General features: G+C 36.9%; 1 protein-coding gene across 1 annotated transcript in view; it reads right to left on the bottom strand.

The window, feature by feature from the left end:
• LOC122445176 overlaps positions 1-9,839 on the bottom strand; it is a 28,606-nt gene extending 18,767 nt beyond the window's left edge. The window contains exons 1-2 of the mRNA XM_043474136.1: positions 9,730-9,839; positions 2,254-2,398 (exon numbers count right to left, since the gene is read on the bottom strand). Of these exons, the coding sequence (XP_043330071.1) occupies positions 2,254-2,398; positions 9,730-9,755 (171 nt within the window). The 5' untranslated portion in view covers positions 9,756-9,839. The remainder of the gene's footprint in view (positions 1-2,253; positions 2,399-9,729) is intronic.
• Positions 9,840-20,494: the final 10,655 nt, after the last annotated feature.

Genomic DNA, 20,494 nt, shown 5'->3' on the forward strand with positions numbered 1-20,494 from the left:
GTCAAGATCACATCTGGGACAATTGTACGCTGTTTATTACTATTGAAGCTGTAGTCAATCAAAATTCCTAGTATCTTACATGACTTATGATAGTTTCAAGGTTAGCACAAAGAAAAAGGTATATTACTCAACAAAGAATATTATGTTAAATACATACACCATAGATTCATTCTTCTGTTAGCCATGTTATACCTATACAGACAAACCAAGGATATTTGATTTGAAGAAATGCCATTACAGTATTTGGGACAACTACATTCATCTCACAGAACAGTATTTTGTATAGTTTTTCTTTGCTTGAGGCTGTGTGACTAACATAAAAAACATTTTCGTCATTAAATAAGCTTATGAGACACTGGATTAAACCAAGCTAAGCATTTATCTTTACTACAGGACTTCTCTGAACCTTTAGTATCCTAAAATATATTGTGAGTCTGTACTACAAAGTATTTTCCTGGACTTTTAAACCACAGAACCTTTGATTCTTAGTGTATCACATGGAACTAGCTCATCCTATAAAGAAAAATTTGGGGCAAGCTGCCTCAAAATAAATTGGGAAGAAGTGGGTTTTTAATAATCATTTAGCTTTGGTCTTTTACCTTCATTACTTACTTACTGAATGACCTTAGTTGTTCCATAAATATTTAAATATATTCATTTAAAAAATAGCAAAATTCTCTAACTTGATTAACAGCAACATTAAAAAGTTAATTAATGCTCGAGCAATTCTTTGGGACAATCTGAGGATTTGCTAACAGACTTTCAAGTAATTCACTTATTCTTCAGAACTATTTTTTTTTTTTAATTTTTTTATTAGTTGGAGGCTAATTACTTCACAACATTTCAGTGGGTTTTGTCATACATTGATATGAATCAGCCATTTTTAAAAACTAAGAAGCACAAACACATTTTAGATTATTGAAAAATGTAGTCTATCTTGGGCTGTTTGGTTTACATGGTTGTGGACGCGTCTTTCCCAATCTGTTACATGCTTTTGGAATTTGTTTTGCTTGTTACTGTCATAGAATAAAAATTTTTTAGAAGTTAAATTTCCTATAGTTGCTACATCCAATTGCCTTTTTGTGCTATTTCATGAGACTCTAGCTGGGAAAAAATGAATCTAAGCTAAAGTTATATTGAAAATAAGGTTTCTGTTTTTCAACTGATATCTAATTTTGTGCAAAAAAAACTGTCAGTTTTTTAAAGGAGTTATGTGGTTGATTTGGGGGTTTCTAACATCACAGGAAAATGAGCCATTGCATTTCTTTGTTTATATCTGTGAAAGGCTGTCAACATACTGCAGTTGTGTGACCATGCTTTCTTCTTAAAGGACTGGTGAATATTCCTGTGTCTTACCCTGTTTTTTGATTTTGATGGACCAAGTGATTAATCCACTGGTTCAATAAATATTTTTGAAACTAAAATGCTTCAGCTCACTAATTTATTGAGAAATAAATATGGTGCCCCTGCTATGCGGCAGGCACTATCTCAGACACTAAAGATACAGAGTTAAATAAAATATGGTATTTGTGCTTGAAAAACTCATTTTCTGTAATTTGAGAGGCAAACATAGAAATAACTCATTTTCATCCAAGGAAAAGTGGAAAAGTTTTGAATGAAGGAAAGGAGGGACAAAACTTTGTGATTCCACTTAGATGGGTTAAAGAACAGTCTTGGAAATGGTACGTTTAGAAGGAAAATTTTTTATCTTGTGGACAAAGGATATTCCATAAAGAAAGGAGATAATTCTTAGACTAGAGACAGAATTTGAACTCAGTGGGGAAAGGAAGGGACACCATTGTTATGTCTCTGGTCATTATCTTTTCTATTCATCTCTATCTCTTTTGTCTTCCTTCCTCCCCCCCAGATTCTTTCCTCTCTGAGGTGGGACTCAGAGTAACAACTTTCATTTTCTCCCAGTTACAAGGATAGATTTAAGACATGTTTGCGTGTGTGCTAAGTTGCTTTGGTCATGTCCAACTGTTTGTGGCCTTATGGACTGTAGCCTGCCAGACTCCTCTATCCATGGGATTTCCCAAGCAAGAATACTGAAGTGGGTTGCCAGGCCTTCCTCCAGGGGTCTTCCCTACCCAGGGATCAAACCCTCATCTCTTATGATCCTGGCTTGGCTAGCAGGTTCTTTACTACTAGCGCCACCTTGGAAGACTTTACACTTATTAAAAAGTGTAAAGTGTTAAGTAAAATGCATGTTAAACTTAAGACTAAGTAAAGAACAAATTAAAAAATACTTACCAGGGATGATATTCCAGAATCTGAACGAGAATACAGTGTTCTGTTCCTGGAGAGAGCCCACGGGGTGTGTGTCTCACTCAGATAGGAGCCGTAGGATGAATTAGATGGACAAGTCTCCTGATCACTTGTGTTTTGACCTGAGGAGCTGAGTGAAAGAAAATGCTTAAGAGGCTCGGGAAGGAGGGGACATATGGATACTTATGCCTGATTCACATTTTTTCAGGGCAGAAACCAATACAACACTGTAAAGCAATTATCCTCCAATTAAACATTTTAAAAAATGCTTTAAGTTTTTAAATGCAAATATCTTTGTATAAAACAACAATAGCCACAAATGAGAAGCACCATCTTTTCCATTTATAGGAAAGGTAAGTGATACCCTAGGAATTCTGTCATAGTCCTAAACACATTTTTTATGGCTGACAGTCACTTAAGGCAAATTCTCCTCCAGGTAAGAAAGAGTGTCTACAGAGACTGCACATCTTTGAAAAGTAAATCTAATAGTACACACAAATACATACTCGTAGGATATAAATAAGGAAACCAGCCCTAATTTTGTAATACCATTCCTAGTAGAACTAGTACTACAGATTTGGCTTGTGCCAAATAAGCTTTAAACTCTCTATTGGTTTTCCCATTGATCTGGGTCTTCCATTTTCTCTGAAATTTCCCCCAAACCTATTATATTTCCTCAAATTGGTGGCAAACATATTAAAAATTCAGGTTCTTTAATCAATTTTACTCACTTTGAAATACTGCTCAAATATTTTACTTAAAAACAGTCTTATTCCCTCTGTATTCCCATTGTTATGCCACTGAGATATAAAATGTCTTTTTGCTTTCCTGTATTTATTATTTACTGTTATTCTTGCACTTTTCCCTTTCTCCTCCAGAGTGGTTATGTTTCCCTTTCTGTAATTGGTACTGTATATTACTTTAAGTCAATTTAAAAATAATATCTGAGTATGCTTTTTCATGTTAAGTAAAACTAGAAATTGTATCTATCTCTGGCCTCCTTTTACCCTTGATGGATTATTTCTCAGGCTCCAAGAATCTTAAGAGACAGCATTCTATATTTTATGGCACAGTTATTTTGAAGCTCTGTAGCAATTTTGCTTACAAGAAACTGACACATCTCTTGTATATTGAAGTTGCCTTCATGAAGTATAATGTAGAAATGTCTTTCATTTTTCATGTATTAACTGATGCGTTAGAGTAGAAGAGCATAGCCATTACATCATACTCTTAAAATAGTGCTATTGTGCCATTAAGAAAATAAAACAACTGTCTCCTTGTGTTATCAAGGAGAAAATTACCCTCCATCTACCACTAAATAGCAAAAGATTTGGTCTTAATCATGTGAAAAACTCAGAAAATATATACCTCTCCAATATTCCCCAATTGAGCAATTCTTTAATAAACTGGATATGGTTTTCTTGACATACCAAAGAATATCTTACCATGGCAACAAATTAACAAACATTAGAAAAACATTACAGTGTGCAAAATTTATTATTCCTGAAGCAGGTAAATCCTGCTGTCTCTAACCAGAGTTTTGGCCAACAATCAGGGAGAATAAAATAAGGCAAAATGGAATAGTATTTCAGGGAATGAAGAGAGGATAAATGTTTAACTGACTTTTGGTTCTCTTGTCTTTATGAAAATATGCTAGCCATTTTCTGCCAAAATGAAATCAGGAAAATAAGGATAATGACATGACTGACTCCTGTGATTCTGAACTTTAGTGATGGTTACACAGTGATGAGGGCCTGACAAAACATGGTCCACTGGAGAAGGGAATGGCAAATCACTTCAGTGTTGTTGCCTTGAGAACCCTATAAACAGTATGAAAAATCTGGCTTAAAACTCAACATTCAAAAAGCTAAGATCATGGCATCCAGTTGTATCACTTCATGGCAAATAGATGGGAAAAACAAGGAAACTGTCAGATTTCAGTTTCTTGGGCTTCAAAATCAATGCTCACACTGACTGCAGTCACGCAATTAAAAGACACTTGCTCCTTGGAAGAATAGCTATGGCAAACCTAGACAGTGTATTAAAAAGCAGAGACATTACTTTGCCAATAAAGGTCCGTATAGTCAAAGCTTTGGTTATTCCAGTAGTCATGTATGGATGTGAGAGTTGGACCATAAAAAGGCTGAACACCAAAGAACTGATGCTTCCAAACTGTGGTGTTGGAGAAGACTCTTGAGAGTCCCTTGGACTATAGGGAGATCCAACCAGTCCGTCCTAAATAAAATCAACCCTGAATATTCATTGGAAGGACTGATGCTGATGCTGATGATCCAATACTTTGGCCACCTGATGCAAAGAGGTGACTCATTGGAAAAGACCCTGATGCTGGGAAAGACTGAAGGCAGAAGGAGAAGGGGACCACAGAGGATGAGATGGCTGGATGGCATCACTGACTCAATGAATATGAGTGTGAGCAAACTCAGGGATGTAGTGAAGGACAGGGAAGCCTGGTGTGCTGCAGTCCACGGGGTTGCCAAGAGCCAGACACGACTTCACAACTGAACAATAACACGGTGATGAGAAACAGGCCCAATAGGAAAATCTGGAAGTGTCTCTCTCTCTCTTGTTTTGAAACCTAAAGTGTGAGAAATGGTCTTACTTTGTTTAAAGGAGAGCACAGGGAACCATAAGTTCACAAAGCCAAAACGTCGGATAAGAAGGATCCAGTTGATCGGGTTTTCACTGTACTTTGGTTGTTTAGTGCTGCAAGACCAGGCACAACAGCTTCAAGGTAAAATCACGTTTACAAAGAACTGAAAAGTATCTCATTATCTTAGTTTATATTAGATTGTTTGAACGTTGAAACTAGAAGAACTATTTGTGCCATTATCTTGACTGCACTAGACATTTATGAATAACAGAAAGTACTTAAAACTTTGGTAACAGAAATAAATAGGCAAATAACAACCTTTCTCTTTCACCGGCTGTTTTCCTGCCAGAATGGAATGAAATAAATTTGGTCTAGAGTTTCAGCTAAGGACAGAGTATTGGAGAAGATTCTAATCAGTAGATAACTAGTGTGACTCTCTTCCAGTGTGATGACTTTCTGTGGGTCCCAAAGGCTGGATTCTTTCTCTCACATTCATATATTCCTCCTGGACACCACACCAGAGGGCAGTGGTGAAGAGCGGTGTGCTCACATTGTGAAGTAAAACCTTTGGGGAATTCTGAAGCTCTTCTTTGTTCCATTACTTCTATCATGAATTCTATATAGAAGTTTATTTTGGTCTGGTTTGGGGGGGAAAATATCAGCCAAGAAAGATAATTTGTGATCCTTTAGTTTAAAAAAAGAAAAGGTAGAGCATCTTCCAGGTTATCTGACTAATCCAAACTTCTACCCCATCTGCCTTCATGCACACGTCACTGATGGCCAGAGTGCAAAACAATGAGTCCCGAGAATCTAAAACTGTTACTGCTGTGACCTTGGGTCACTTAGCACCTCTGGTGGGTCCTTACATTTAATATTCAGAAGATGATGTGGACTCTGCCTGAGTGAAAAGCTTTTCTGGTTTGGTTTTGTGTTTTTTTGGCAACAATATTAATAGGATGACAACTATTACTTATATAATGATTTTATAATTAACATTTATTAATCATATGCTATGTGCTAGGCATTATTCTAAGAACTTTACAGAGATTAACTTATTTAATCATTGTTGTTGTTCATTCACCAAGTTGTGTCCAACTCTTTGCAACTTCATGGAGTGCAGCACGTCAGGCTTCGCTGTCCTTTACTATCTCCCAGAGTTTGCTCAAATTCATGTCCATTGAGTCAGTGATGCCATCCAACCATCTCATCCTTTGCCACCCCCTTCTCCTTTTGATTTTAATCTTTCCCAGCAGTAAGGTCTTTCCCAACAAGTTGGCTCTTCACCTCAGGTGGCCAAAGTATTTAATCATTAAAATCACCAAAGTGCACAACATCGTTATTTTGATTTTAGAGATGAGGAAGCAGAGACCCAAAGAGGTGGCATAACTTGTCCAAGTCAAACAAGTAAATGATCAAGTGTTTTTAATTACTACAATTCAAATAAGATTCAGGTAAGTTACTGTGATTCTTTAAATAACTGTAAATCTGTATCATTTATTTGGATGCAGTTGTTATTAACGAAAATCATTAATATTGATTTTTCCTATTCTGATTGCTTCACTTAACTACAGATAAATAATTCACTAGTTAATAGAACATGTAAATCTGAGCAGTGACTCTTTACTGAAAATAAATGGTAAGCCTTTAGTAGTAGAACCTATGAGAACATCATTCCAGGTAACATCAAGCTGTTTTAAAAACCCTCTCATGTCTCCCCTCCCCAAAGAAAATAAAACCAGGCTTGTAGTTTAGTTGGTATTTTGGTTTACTCATTTTTAATCTTTCTGTCTGCATTGAACAAATAAGTATCATAAATTGCAACTCTAAACCTTATGAGAGAGAAATTAATTTTATTAATGCTGTAATATAAAGTTGCCATGACTAAAACAGTACAACATTTGCCAGGAGTGATTTATAATGTCTTTAAAATAGGTGGTATTATCTGAATTGGCCATCTGTTCTTGGTTTCAAAAAGTGTAGAATGGCCAACAAGAGTGAATCTGGTGAGCTGAGACTGCAGGACGAAAAACAATAATAATATGAGTTATCAATTCATGAGCCCCTTTCCTTGGAAGATTGCATTGTTGTTTACAATCAGGAATTTATAAGCCTCATAAATTGTTGGCTGCAAAGGGATGCTATCTATTTAATTAAAATGTCAAGTTGGTGATTATGTAGCTTTGCAAGGACAGGAAAGGAGGAAGTGGCAGATGGCCTAGTTTCTAAGGTGAAGCCGAGCTTCTGAGATGAAGGAGGCTGTATTGAACACACACCATCCAGCAGGCCAGGGGGCTCCTTCAGACAGTCAACATGGTCAAGATGGCATTGCTTACAACTCCATTTCTAAATGTTCCATTTATATTCAGTGCTGCATCATGAAAGCTTTGTATTTAGAAGAAAAAAAGAACAGCTCAATCATATTTTCAGTTAGCAAAGGACGCTCCCCAAGTCCTCAGATGCTTTCTTACTCCCCCCACATTATTGAGCTAGGCTCTCAGATCTAGTGGGATCTTGCTAAACCCATGCACTTGGGCTATCAACTAGAGGAAACTTACCATGAACTCTAGAGCATTAAATTTGGCTGAAAGAATATATCAATCCAATCTCTGACTACTTTGACCATTCTTCTTATCTTTTAAAATCCAGAGACCTTGTCCTCTCTATACCTATATATAAGTTTATTCATTTGTAAAACAGGTGATGATTGTGCTATCTACATGTTAGGGATGGTGAGGAGATATTGTAAAACACTGAAAAAGGAGGTTTCATGAAATCAAGAAGTCTTTTGCAATTATAACATGTTAATGTCTGAAATAGCAAATTTGGCATACCATATTATTGCATTCCAATTTCTGATGGCTCTAAATTAAGTTCCTAGAACTAAACCCATAAATTAAGTAAATAATCACATAGCAATGAATGTTCTAAAAAACTCATGTGTTTTACAAATATCCTTAAAATTTTAGTACCTAAGGCCCAGAGTTTTAACAGATATATCTGAAACTATTTAGATTTTTGATTCTAAAAACACAGAGGTACAAATTATAAGTTTGAAAAATATACAACTAAAATTGTCATTTCTTTATTTCTCTCTTAGTGGTTTGATTTTAATTTTATGTAACCTTGTATTCTAATGAATTTTTCCTGTCCCTGTTGCTCTAGCCCCATGTACATTCCTATAAACACAAATAGGCCCCCATTTAAGATACAACAAAAGTAAAAGGACAAACGTTATCAAAATTCTTTAGAGGAAAAGCTTGTAAACTTCAGTACCTATTAATGGGTTCATTGACATTTTTAGAAACACAAAGTTATATTAAAATCCTAGGAACAATGAAGATAAACTGAGATACCTCTATGTTTTCTTTATAAAATTATACTTAGAAATTTTTAGAATGTTATTGCAACATATATAGCTGCTATTTAGAAGGTTCCCAGTTCTTGAGGAATGTTTTACTACTCCCTATATTGTTATAGTTTTGAGAATTCAACCACATACAACACTGCAAAGGAGAAGAAGAATATAGACACTAAAGGACAATATGTGATTAGGTAGTTTTGTCAACAGAGACAAAACTAGAAAATTTCAAATGAAATTAACAGTATATTAGGAAGGTAGTCTGACCAAGACTTATTTCATGATGTGCAGAAATGTGATCGAACAAATACTGGCACTAAGAAAACATTTTTTTTTTTTCTTTTTTCTTCTTCCTTCCCTCCTCCCACTCTTTCCCCACTCCTTCAAAATTTGAAGATTAAAGTTTAAGTTGCAGCTTGGGCTTTTTACCCTGTCTCTGAAATAATTTTATAAAATGTACTAGCTTAAAAATAATAATATTGATCATAAATATCATTTTTTTTACAGAATTCATGAGTAAACTTCCTCTTGGTACAGTGTATTCAAGGGTGTTAGCAACTAGGAAAAATTAATTTATAACTGGTCACAAAACTTCTACACATTTAAAAACCATTGATTCACATGCCCATTTCTAATTATTTCACAGTTTTTGACATTAAAATCAACATAACGTCTACATACTGCTGAGATGAGATGTTCAGAGTTTGCTAACTAAAATAAAACGTCTGTAATATAACTGCTTCAGCCTTTAAATCCCTACTTAAGCATGAGTCCTATCTTAACTACAGGGGGTAAATTTAGGGAGCTATAAATAAATTTCACACAGTCATGAAAGCACAAAGTATTTCATCCTGAAAACTGAAGGGGCAAATCTCACTTTTTAAAGGATGAGAGCCAATTGAAACTCATATAAGGACAAAACATTCAAGTCCTTAAGAGACCTAATCATATGTTGTCTAATTATCAGCATGCTTTGAGAAACGTTTATGAAACAGCTATAAAATTTAGGAATGAAGAAACAAGGATTGGATTTTGGCCTCTAATTTAATCTGGTTTATGACTTTATTGATCTAGCAAAAGTCTTGTTTTCTGGTAGTTATTTCATTTAAATGTAGCTAATAGATAAAACTAATATTAACTATAATTAGTGGGTATTAACTAATAGATATTTCCTTCTGGTTGTCCTATCTGATCTTCCCCCTGAAGTTCACACACGCTCTCTTAAAGTGCCGTGTGTAGCTATTAGTGTACCACTACTAGACAGTAAGTCCAGCTCTCTGTTACAGCAATGATTACCTGAATTGCGTTTGTAGCCAGTTGCCTGCATATAGGAGAGGTGGTGGCTCATTTCTCTAAGCAACAGTCATCAGTAACCCAGATTTCATGATTTTACATTTTTAAATGAAATTTAATCCAGGAATACACAAAGCTGTGGTTGTCTGTTTTCTTTTAAGGAATGAATAAGACTACTTCTAACATTTTGTTTGCTTACCTTTTGGACATGTCTTGCTGGTGCATAAAGTTCCTCTGGCCTTCCTAAACTTATTTTTCTGAAGACATTTTTCATCCCATTCCCAGAAGAGCTGTCCAGCAAGAATCAGCAGCCTTCTTTTGGGGTCTTCCATGTATTCACCGTGACCAAGGAAACAAGCTGTTACCTAGCAACCTGGCCCTTTAGGAGGTATTGTTACCAATCTGTTAGTGCTCATCAAAGGAATTCCTGGGCTCCTGGAGCAGCTAATGGTGGATGCTGTTTCCAGGGAGTTTTCTAAACTGTGGTATAACTGAACCTTGACTACAGAAACATAAATTATAGCAGAGGGAGCAAATGGCCCTGGCACCCCTGAAAAGTGTGCTGTCTTCAGCTCTATTATTTCTTGAATTGTCTACATCTGGCTTGGGTTTAGTTGAAGTGGTACTGATGCCATGTATCCCTCAGTATTTGGTTTCGCGCTCCTCTTCTGAAGTTTCAGAACAAGCAGAAGGAGCAAAAGGGAAGTTATCTAATTCCAGCTTGAAACTTGGTCAGATAAAACACCTTGGAATTGAAGGTAGGGAATTCTGCCTTGTTCAGCACAAGAAAACAAAAAGTATTTCCAAGCAAATGTTTACAGCCTGTCACAGAAAAAGGAGATAATATCATACTGTATTCTCATTTACTGATTCAAGAAGTCTGCTTAGAGTGCCTGCTATGTAGGTAGACAGCACTGTGAATTTTTAACTTCAGGAGCTGATAAAACAAAAGTTCAGCCTGCTACTTGCATGCCTTCTTTCCTCCAAATAGAAAATGTTAGCTGTGCTTTTGAGGACTGAGAATTTGTTGTTTGCCGGAAGCACAGTAAACACTTTCATAGTCTCTACTGATTCAGAGAACAAGACATTTGGGAAACCATTTTATTTAAAAGCTCATTTCAAAACAAGATATTTGGCATGTCCTGGAAAAGAGCATTATGTTTCCATTTCATTTCTCTTTCCAAGCAGTGGTAATCCATCCATAGGCTAAAAATTTTCAGTAACCTTTGAAATGTGTTTCATATCAAAAGAGTGTAAACACATTCTCTACATTACGTTTCTGTTAGAACTTATATTACACACAAAATGTTTCAGGCTGAAACTTAGCGTAAAAACTTTCTGTGCTAAAAAATATCATTTGATATATTTGGTAAAGACCCATAATTGACTTGTTTCTGTTCAAGTTAGTATAATTAAGAAAAGTTATCAAATATCTATAAAAGTTACATCTCAAATTTTCTGAATATTTTTTCCATGATAGTAGTAGAGACGCCAAATGGCAAACATTTCTTTACCCTTGTCATTTCTAAGCATCCTCAAAATTTCCCCAACTCCAAAAACTGTAAACCAGTATTATCCCAAGATGAATTAATTAAATTATAAACTGGTCTTAATTAATCTTTTTAGCTTTATAGCCCCCCAAAACACACCATAGCTCCACTATCTCAGGCAAAAGCTATTCATGCTCAAATGTTTTCATTCTGACTTTGCCAGAATCCTCTGATCCAATGTCTCCCCCAGTCTCCCAGTTGATCCTCACACCTTCTTCTCTATCTTCTAACTTCCAAGATCTCTGCTCCCATCCTTACTTCCACAAAGCAAACAGAAAGGAATTTCCTCAGGGTCCCATCATCCATTCATCCACCTACTCTCATCTTCCTGCCTATATTCCATGCTTTCTCCTCATTTACAGGTATGACGTCAGCACTTCTTTCTTCATTTGTGGACTAGAGCCTATCCCTTCATCTCTCCTCAAGACCATTGGTCCAGAAATTCCTCTGCATCATCAGTTTCTCCTCTTCACTGCATCATTCCCACAAACATATAAACATGCTGTTATTTTCCCCATTTAAAGCAGAAACCGAACAAAAATGCCCTGGATCCATTTCTCGATCCAGCTTCATCGCATTCCTTTACATCCATTACAGTGTGGGGAAAGCTTTGCAAGTGTTGTCTCTGCTTGCTGCATCCAGTTCTCTTCCCATCCCTCTTGAACTCATTCAGCTGTTGCTTTCACTCTACTGCTTCACTGGAACTACATTTGGCAAGGCCACTAATGACCTTCGAGTCACTAAATTCAGTGGCTGGTTCCTAGTTCTCATTTCCTCGATCTAGCCACTGTATTTGAAATATCGAGTTACTCTCTTCCCTGAAGCACTTTCTTCATTTGGCTTCTAGGACCCCACACTCAACTGGTTTTCTCTCTACTTTATAATCTCTTTTGCTATTCCCTACTCATCCGACTAATGTCTTAATACTGATGTGCCCAAATCTCAGTCTTTAGACTTCTTTCTCTCTCAACTCACTCCATTAATGATCCTATCCAGTCTCATGGCTTTAAAAACACTTTATATGCTAATGATTCAAATATTTATAACTCCATCCTAGACCCCCCTTCTCTCTCTTGAATTCCAGGGCTATATATTTACCTGCCTACTTGACATTCCTCTGGATGTTTCATAGTCACCTCCATCTTAATATTCCCAAAATAAACTTCTAAATCTCCTATCCAAATCAATCCCTTTTATATCCTTCATTTATACAAACCAAAAATCATGGAATTATCCTAACTACTCTTTAATTTCAAATATTGTATCCAATCCCTGGTGAAATCCTTTCAGCTCTAACTCAAAATATATTTAGAGTCTGGCCACTTCTCATCCACTCCATGGCTACCATAAGACCCCATATTTTTTTTTTTTAACTTTGTATTCTGTATTGTAATATAGCCAATTCACAGTGTTGTGATAGTTTCTGGTGGACAGCAAAAGGACTCAGCCATACACATACATGTATCCATTCCCCAAATTCCCCTCCCATCCAGGCTGCCATATAATATTGAGCAAAGTTCCCTGTGCTTCTTATGGTACCATAAGACTCCATATTTCTCATTTATTTATTGAACTATAGAAACTATAGTAATGAACACTAACAATATTGTGTTAGTTTTGGGTGTGCAGCAAAGATATTCAGAATATATATTCGGATTCTTTTCCATTATAGGTTATTATAAGATATTGAATATAGTCCCCTGTGCTATACAATGGGTCCTTGTTGTTTATCAACTTTATATATAGTGGTGTGTATTTGTTAATCCCAAACCATTTATTCCTACCCCACTTTCTCCTTTGGTAACCATAAACTTGTTTTCTAAGTCTGAGTCTAGTTCTCGTTTGTAAATAAACTCATTTGTATCATATTTTTAGTTTCCATATATAAGTGACATCATATCATATCTGTCTTTCTCTGCTTCACTTACTTCACTTAGTATAATAATCTCTAGGTCCATCCATATTGCCTCAAATAGCAATGTTTCATTATTTTTATGGCCGAGTAATATTCCAATGTACATATATAGCACATCTTCTTAAATTAGTCATCTGTTTACGGGCACTTAGATTGCTTCCATGTCTTGGCTATTGTAAGTAGTGCTTCTGTGAACACTGATGTGAGGCCCCCATATTTCTTAACAGTATTATTGCAACAGACACATCACTCGCCTCCTGCTTCAAACAATGCCCTTCACATTCTGTCCTCAAACATAGTATGCAGAGTGATTCTGTTAGTCATTCTTCATATCAAACACTCAAACGGTTATCTATCTCACAAAGAAAGGACCAGCATCCTTACAAGGAAGTACAAGGCACTGATATGTCTGGCATTAAAGAAAGTAATGTCTCAAAATTAAAACTACTTTTGACATGTCCTCAAAACAATCAAGATTCAAGTTAACTAAGGTTCTTTGACAACTACCTGGAAGCCCAGGCTAATACATGATGTTAGACAATTAACTCTTTGAAAAAAATCCTTCTACTTTTCTCTCTTATGGGCATCCCATGTGGTGCTAAGCGGTAACGAATCTGCCTGCCAATGCAGGAAACACAAGAGACTTGTGTTCGGTCCTTAGGTGGGGAAGATCCCCTGGAGTAGGAAGTGACAACCGGCTCCAACATTCTTGCCTGAAAAATCCTATGGACAGAGGAACCTGGCAGACTACAATCCAAAGAGTTGCAAAGAGCCTTACACAATTAGGCAACTAAGAATGCACACTACTTTTCTCTTAAGTTTCAGGACCAGTTAAAATAAGAAATGTCCCAAATTTGGAATGCTATTTATAAAAAGGCTACCACTTACAAGTGCTTCTCTGTCTAATGGAGTGTTTTCTCAATATTGTGAAATAAAAACAAAAGGTAGAGTTTGTGGGTAGCTTCAGACAATGGTAGCATATACTAGTTACCAGATCCCTAAGGGGTCCTCTTAGCATGTAGCACACATGCAATAGGTCCTCTGAGAAGTATACAAAACAAAAAGAAGGGAAAAGTGTGTCTACACAAAAACTCAGCAGACCTTGAGAACCGAGAGTGCTAAAACTTCAAAATAACTATGAATTTAAAAAAAAATGATGAATCTTTTTTTCATCTCATGTGTCTCTCACTCGTCAGTCCTAGCCTCTCTCCACAGCAGTACGTCAAGGAAAGCAAAAGCTGACCAAGAAACATTGTGGAAAGGACAGAAAAAGATGGAGTCCAAAGTCGATCTAAAACTATCACAACAAAAGATTAAGTCCCACCTAACAAGAATGTGTTATAAAAATGTCCACACAAATCAGAGGAAGGGTTATTAGGGAAGAGATTTCAGCGTATGCCAGATGAAAAAGCCCAGGCATGATATAAAGGGGACATCTTTGAAATATGTAACTTCTGGGAGAGAAAAAAATGTGAGAAAAGAAGTGAGAACTTCCCTTTGGCAATTAGGATGTGGAGACAAAGATAAAAGGGAAAACATAAGGTCTTATAATATGAAATAGCATCTCTAGATGGAAGGACTCACAATTCATCCTTTGTCAGGTAATATCTCCCCCAGAGATGTCCATATCTGAATACCCAGAGCCTGGGAATGTGTTACCTTACATAGAAAAAGGGAAGTAAGATAACAGATGGAATTAAGGTTGCTAATTAGCTGACCTCAAGACAGGGAAGATTCTCTGGGATTTCCAGGTGGACCCAATGTAATCACAAATGCCCTTAAACATAAGAGGAAGTAAGGAGAATCAGTGTCAGAGAAAGACAGCTAGCCATTCCTGGCTTTGCAGATGGAAAGAGGCCATGTGCCAAATAAAGAGGCCATGTAACACAAAAGCATTATCCATGAAAGAGAAAAAATTGATAAACTAGCCTTCATCAAAATTAAGACCTTATGCTCTTCAAAAGACACTTGTAAGAGAAAGAAATGGCAAGCAACTTGGAAAAATTATTTGCAAATATATATAATATATCCAGAAACTCAATAGCAAGGAGAAAGGGAAAGGAACTAAAAAAGTGGGCAAAATAGTTGAAAGGAAGTTTGAGTAGAGTACATATGTGGATGATGAATTAGCACATGAGAAGATGCTCAGCTTCATCAGTCATTAAGGGAACGCAAACTGAAACCACAAGATACCATCACACATCTATTAGAATGGTTAAAATTAAAAATAAAAAACTGCAAACAAACCAAATTTCTAGTCAAAAGAAGTGAATGGACTAAAAATTATGATATATTCATACCAGGGAATTACACCGCAATAAAAACAAATTAACTAATGAAATGTAATCTATAGTGACAGAAAGAGATCTGTTTGTCTGGAAATTGGGCAGGGAATATGCCCGCCATTCACCAGGGCAAGAACAGGATTACGGCCTTGCAGATGGTCCTACCCCAAGCCTCCTGCACTGCCCAGCGGTGGTCAACCTCATCATTCTCTTCGATATCACCGTCAACAACAAGCCCTTGGGCCACATCTCCTTTTAGCTATTTGCAGACAAAGTTCCAAAGTCAACAGAAAACTTTCATGCTCTGAGAACTGGGGAGAAAAGACTTGGTTATACAGATTCCTGCTTTCACAGAATAATTCCAGGATTTATGTGCCAAGGTGGTGACTTCAGACGCCATCATAGCCCTGGTGACAATGCCATCTCTGGGGAGAAATTCATGATGAGAATTTCATCATGAAGCACACAGGTCCTGTCATCTTATCCATGGCAAATGTTGGCCCTAACAAAAATGATTCCTAGTTTTTCATCTGCCCTGCTGAGACTGATGGCAAGTATATAGTCTTTGGCAAGGTGAAAGAGGGCAAGAATACTGTGGAAGCCATGGAAAGCCTTGAAACAGAAAAACCAGCAATATCACCATTGCTGACTTTTCTGAACAAACCCAGCAAATTTGACTTGTGTTTCATCTTTGAGAAAAAAAAGAATGGGATTATGAAGGTGTACTTAAAAACATTTTTGGATAATGGACATGTATGTTATATTGATTGTGATGGTTTCACAGGTATATACATATGTCAAAGCTTATCAAATTGTTTGCTTCAAATCTGTGCAGTTTATTATACGTCAATCACACACATACACAGAGAGACAGGGAAAGAGGATGTGTTTGTGTGTGTGTGTGCGTGTATGAGAGAAAGACAGAGCCACAGAGAGGAAGAAGGATGACAGGAGGACAAGTGAGAGAAGGAAAAAGGAAATAGAATGAGAAGTAAAATGATGTGGAGGTATAATAAAACTATAACAGCCACTCATAAGCTCAATCTCAAATTTCTGTGCTCATGGAAATAGCCCTGTTTTCCTCACTGATTATCTTTATCAGTAAGGTATATTTGAACTTCAAAATGAGCTTAAATGAACAGCCTACTGCTCTAATCTTTTATACATGTGAGTTGCACTAAGTGGTTATTTCTTTACAGGGATGCATTGCTTACAGATATTGAAAAAATACTGTTTTGCTTTGTTTTTGACACTCAGAAAGCCCTTCTAAAATGAACCTGAGTATTTACTAGGAGTACTGCTAATACATTTTGACTTATTGTATTTTATCATGAAATGGTGATTTGCTAGGCAGGCAAGGTGATCCATCTAAGCCCCCTCCTCCCCTTCAACACTTCAGGCAGAGTTGTGCTTGTATCTATTTTATAAATGGATTTCTGCATAACATTTAGATTGATAAAAAGCTGGTTAATAATGGGCAATTCCCATGGAAATGGAAACCAGGAAATAGCAGAAAAATGAACTCAGAATCTGGTACCGGGAAGGGCAGGCCAGTTTGCAAAAAGGCAGCAGGGGAAAGCGGAGGGGCACTCAGAAAGTGAAGGGTAAGATTGAGAGGGTAGGTTTGGAGACGGGGCCCTATAGCGAGTACTATCAAACAAGATTTCTTGGGGACAGCCTTCTACACCTCTACCAAAATCTTCCAGACATACACAAATGAGTAACTAACTAGCCATCCTCTGCTCTTTCTCCATAATGATCTTTTTGCCTTATACTAAGTAACTAATACCCATAGTAGTTTCCCTGTGTATATCATCCACTACTTGATATCTCTCTTGCCAAAGACAGTGACTAGAATATCATAAGCAAGGAATAAGTCCTGGCTAAATGAATGAGCGACAGTGCAGGGTCTGGAGCCATCCTTCTGAATCAGAAGATGGAGGGAGTCTACAGCTGAGAAGTGGTCACTAAGCGGCAGGATACTTCTCTGGTTTACTATTGAGAAAAGTCTGTGTGTTTACAAAGGCATCACTTAAGGAAAGCATTTCAAGAGGCTTCTTTCAGTAGAAATGCACTTTAGTCCCTAACAGATTGATCTGGAATCTTCAGAAAAAGAAGTGCATATTTTCCTATGAGAGTGTGAAGAATAACTGATAGGGAAATAAGGGAAAAACTGAGAAAAATTCCATGGCATTTCTAATGCAGATGCATGGATTCTGCCTCACATTCCATTCTTTGGGGAGAAAATAACAATGAGACAAACCATTCATTTCCTTCCTGTAAGGTTAAATTGGAGACCAATCAAGGTTTTGCCCTTTCTTTTTCCTGTGGTGTGAACAGTTCTGTGCTCCATGTAACAGAATTTTGAGGACCTGGCTAGGGTCTTGTACCTAACAGGTCCTCAATCAGGAGGTGACACCAGAGAATTGGGAGTGCTTTGAGAGATGACTTGATTAATTAGGAGAGAAAAAGATCTTAGCTTCAGAGAAGCAGAACAAGGACTTCAGCAGCACCCATTCAAAGGCAGACTAAGAGAGTTCTAAACTTAAGCTGGAAGAAATTATTATTAGACAAAAATGATTAATAGAATGTATGAGATGGGTCCAGTTTATGTCTTTAAATCTTTTTAAATATCCTTGCTACATGAGAAATCTTCTATATGTATATTTGCCTGTGCTGTGCTATGTTCAGTAGCTTGGTCATGCCCAACTCTGTGTTACCCTGTAGACTAGACCCCGCCAGGCTCCTCTGTCCATGGGATTTCCCAGGCAAGAATACTGGAGTGGGTTGCCATTTCCTCCTCCAGGGGATCTTCCCAACCCAAGGATCAAACCAGCATTTCCTGCATCTCCTTAACTGCCGGTGGATTCTTTACCTCTGAGCCACTGGGAAAGCCCCTTTGCATGTGTATATTTATATATAATATAAAATTTTAATCTAAAGTTTAATTCACTTAGAAGTAGCTCATGCTGCAAAGTCATAAAGTAAAGTAGTACTTTCCATTTTGAGTCTTTTATAAATATGCAAAAAAATTAGTTAATTGGCAATGAATTAACAGTTTTTTATATAAAATAACCAAAAACAGCAAAAATACTATATTTCATCATCATTTCTAAAATTAAAAGCCTGCATAATCCATGTAAGAAAAACACTATCTTAAAGTAAAAAATATTTTATTAAATTAACAAACTGTCTCCTTTAAAAAAAAAATACTCTATTATGTTTTCTTTATTTTCCCTGTTTGCCCTTGGCTTTGCTGATACTAACTTGTGGTCCTTCTTTGGGTCTCTGGCAGTCACTACTCTGGAGTCAATTCTAAGAAGGAAGCAGTCTGCTGGACTGTGCATAATGGAGTAGGACCATTTTATTGATATTTATTTAGCAGATTTATCATCCTGAAACTCACAGAGAGCCATAGGGCATGTCATGCTAATATAACTCATGTGTTATGGTATGATAACATCATGTGTACACAAGGGGTTTATGTGAAATATGAAGAAAGTCTTGCTTTCAGATAAATAATAGGATGAGTTAACAGCTCAACTCTGGAGACCTAAATTTTGAGTACAGGATGGTTCTGATAAAAGAAGTAAGAAAATAAACTAAATAGTATTCTATTTGGAGTTGCCTCACATCTGATGTTATATTACTGCTGATTCTTAGAATATTAAAATTTTTCTTATACATATATCATCTTTTTTACTTAATATATGCCAACTAATAGGTTATGAAGATTATGCTCTCTATGGTAGAAGTGGCAACCAGCCAAATCCCAATGAAATTCATTTAAAAAATTTTTCATTTGCAAAAATATATATGCCAAGAATTTTACTTTGTTTTGCCAGTCTCCAGTAAAATGAGTCATGTTTCCCAGTCATAAGGAGTTGCTCTTTTAGGGGTGTGCATGCTAAGTCACTTACAACTCTTTGTAACCCTATAGACTGTAGCCTGCCAGCCTCCTCTGTCCATGGAATTCTTCAGGCAAGAACACTGGAGTGGGTTGCCATGCCCTCCTCCAGCTTTTTTAGGAGAAGAAGATTAATAGAATTGGGAAAGACTAGACATTTCTTCAAGAAAATTGGAGATATCAAAGGAACATTTCATGCAAGGATGGACATGATAAAGTACAGGAATGGTAAGGCCCTAACAGAGGCAGGAGAAATTAAGGAAAGGTGGCTAGAATACACAGGAGAACTATTTTAAAAAGGTCTTAGTAAAGAAAAAAAAAAAAAAAAGGTCTTAGTGACCCAAGTAACTATGATGGTGTGGTCACTCATCTAGAGCCTGACATCCTGGAGTGTGAAGTCAAGTGGGCCTTAGGAAGCATTACTATGAACAAAACTAGTGGAGGTGACGGAACTCTAGTCGAGCTATTTAAAATCCCCAAAGATGATGCTGTTAAAGTGATGCACACATTATGTCAGCAAATTTGGAAAACTCAGTAGTGGCCACAGGACTGGTAAAGTCAGTTTTTATTCCAATCTCAATGAAGGGCAATGCCAAAAATGTTCAAATTACTGTACAATTGCACTCATTCACCATGTTAGAAAGTTTAATTTTGAATTTATGCTGGATCTGCTTCTGTGACTTTAACCTTCATCTTGCCACTCTTGTAAGATAAATAATGGCCTGCCTCAGGGTGATAACCTCAAATGCCCACTTGTGAAAGACTGTAAGGAAATGAAACTAACACATTCCCCTTCCTGAGGCTTGCCATACTAGGGGACAATTGCAAGGATTGAATAGCTTTTTTAAACTTTGTTTCTGCACCTCCACTGCCCATCTCTGATCCATAAAATAATCTGGCAATCAGGCCCTGATAAGATGGTTATTTTGAGGCACTAGCCTGCCATCTTTTCAGTCAGCTTGCTCTGAATGAAGTCCCTTCCTGATCCCAACACCTTGTCTTGGATTCATTGACTTATCCTGTGGCAAGCAGAGCAAACATAGACTCAGTAAAACTAATATGTGAAATGAGTGCAATTGTATGATTGAGCATTCTTTGGCATTGCGTTTCTTTGAGATTGGAATGAAAACTGACCTTTCCCAGTCCCATGACCAGTGCTGAGTTTTCCAAATTTGCTGACGTATTGAGTGCAGCACTTTAGCAGCAGCATCTTTTAGGCTTTGCAATAGTTCACCTGGAATTCCATCACCTCCACTAGCTTTGTTTGTAGTAATGCTTCCTAAGGCCCACTTGACTCCATAGTCCAA

Source organism: Cervus canadensis, chromosome 7, assembly GCF_019320065.1.
Source record: "Cervus canadensis isolate Bull #8, Minnesota chromosome 7, ASM1932006v1, whole genome shotgun sequence".
NCBI classification, from domain to species: domain Eukaryota; kingdom Metazoa; phylum Chordata; class Mammalia; order Artiodactyla; family Cervidae; genus Cervus; species Cervus canadensis.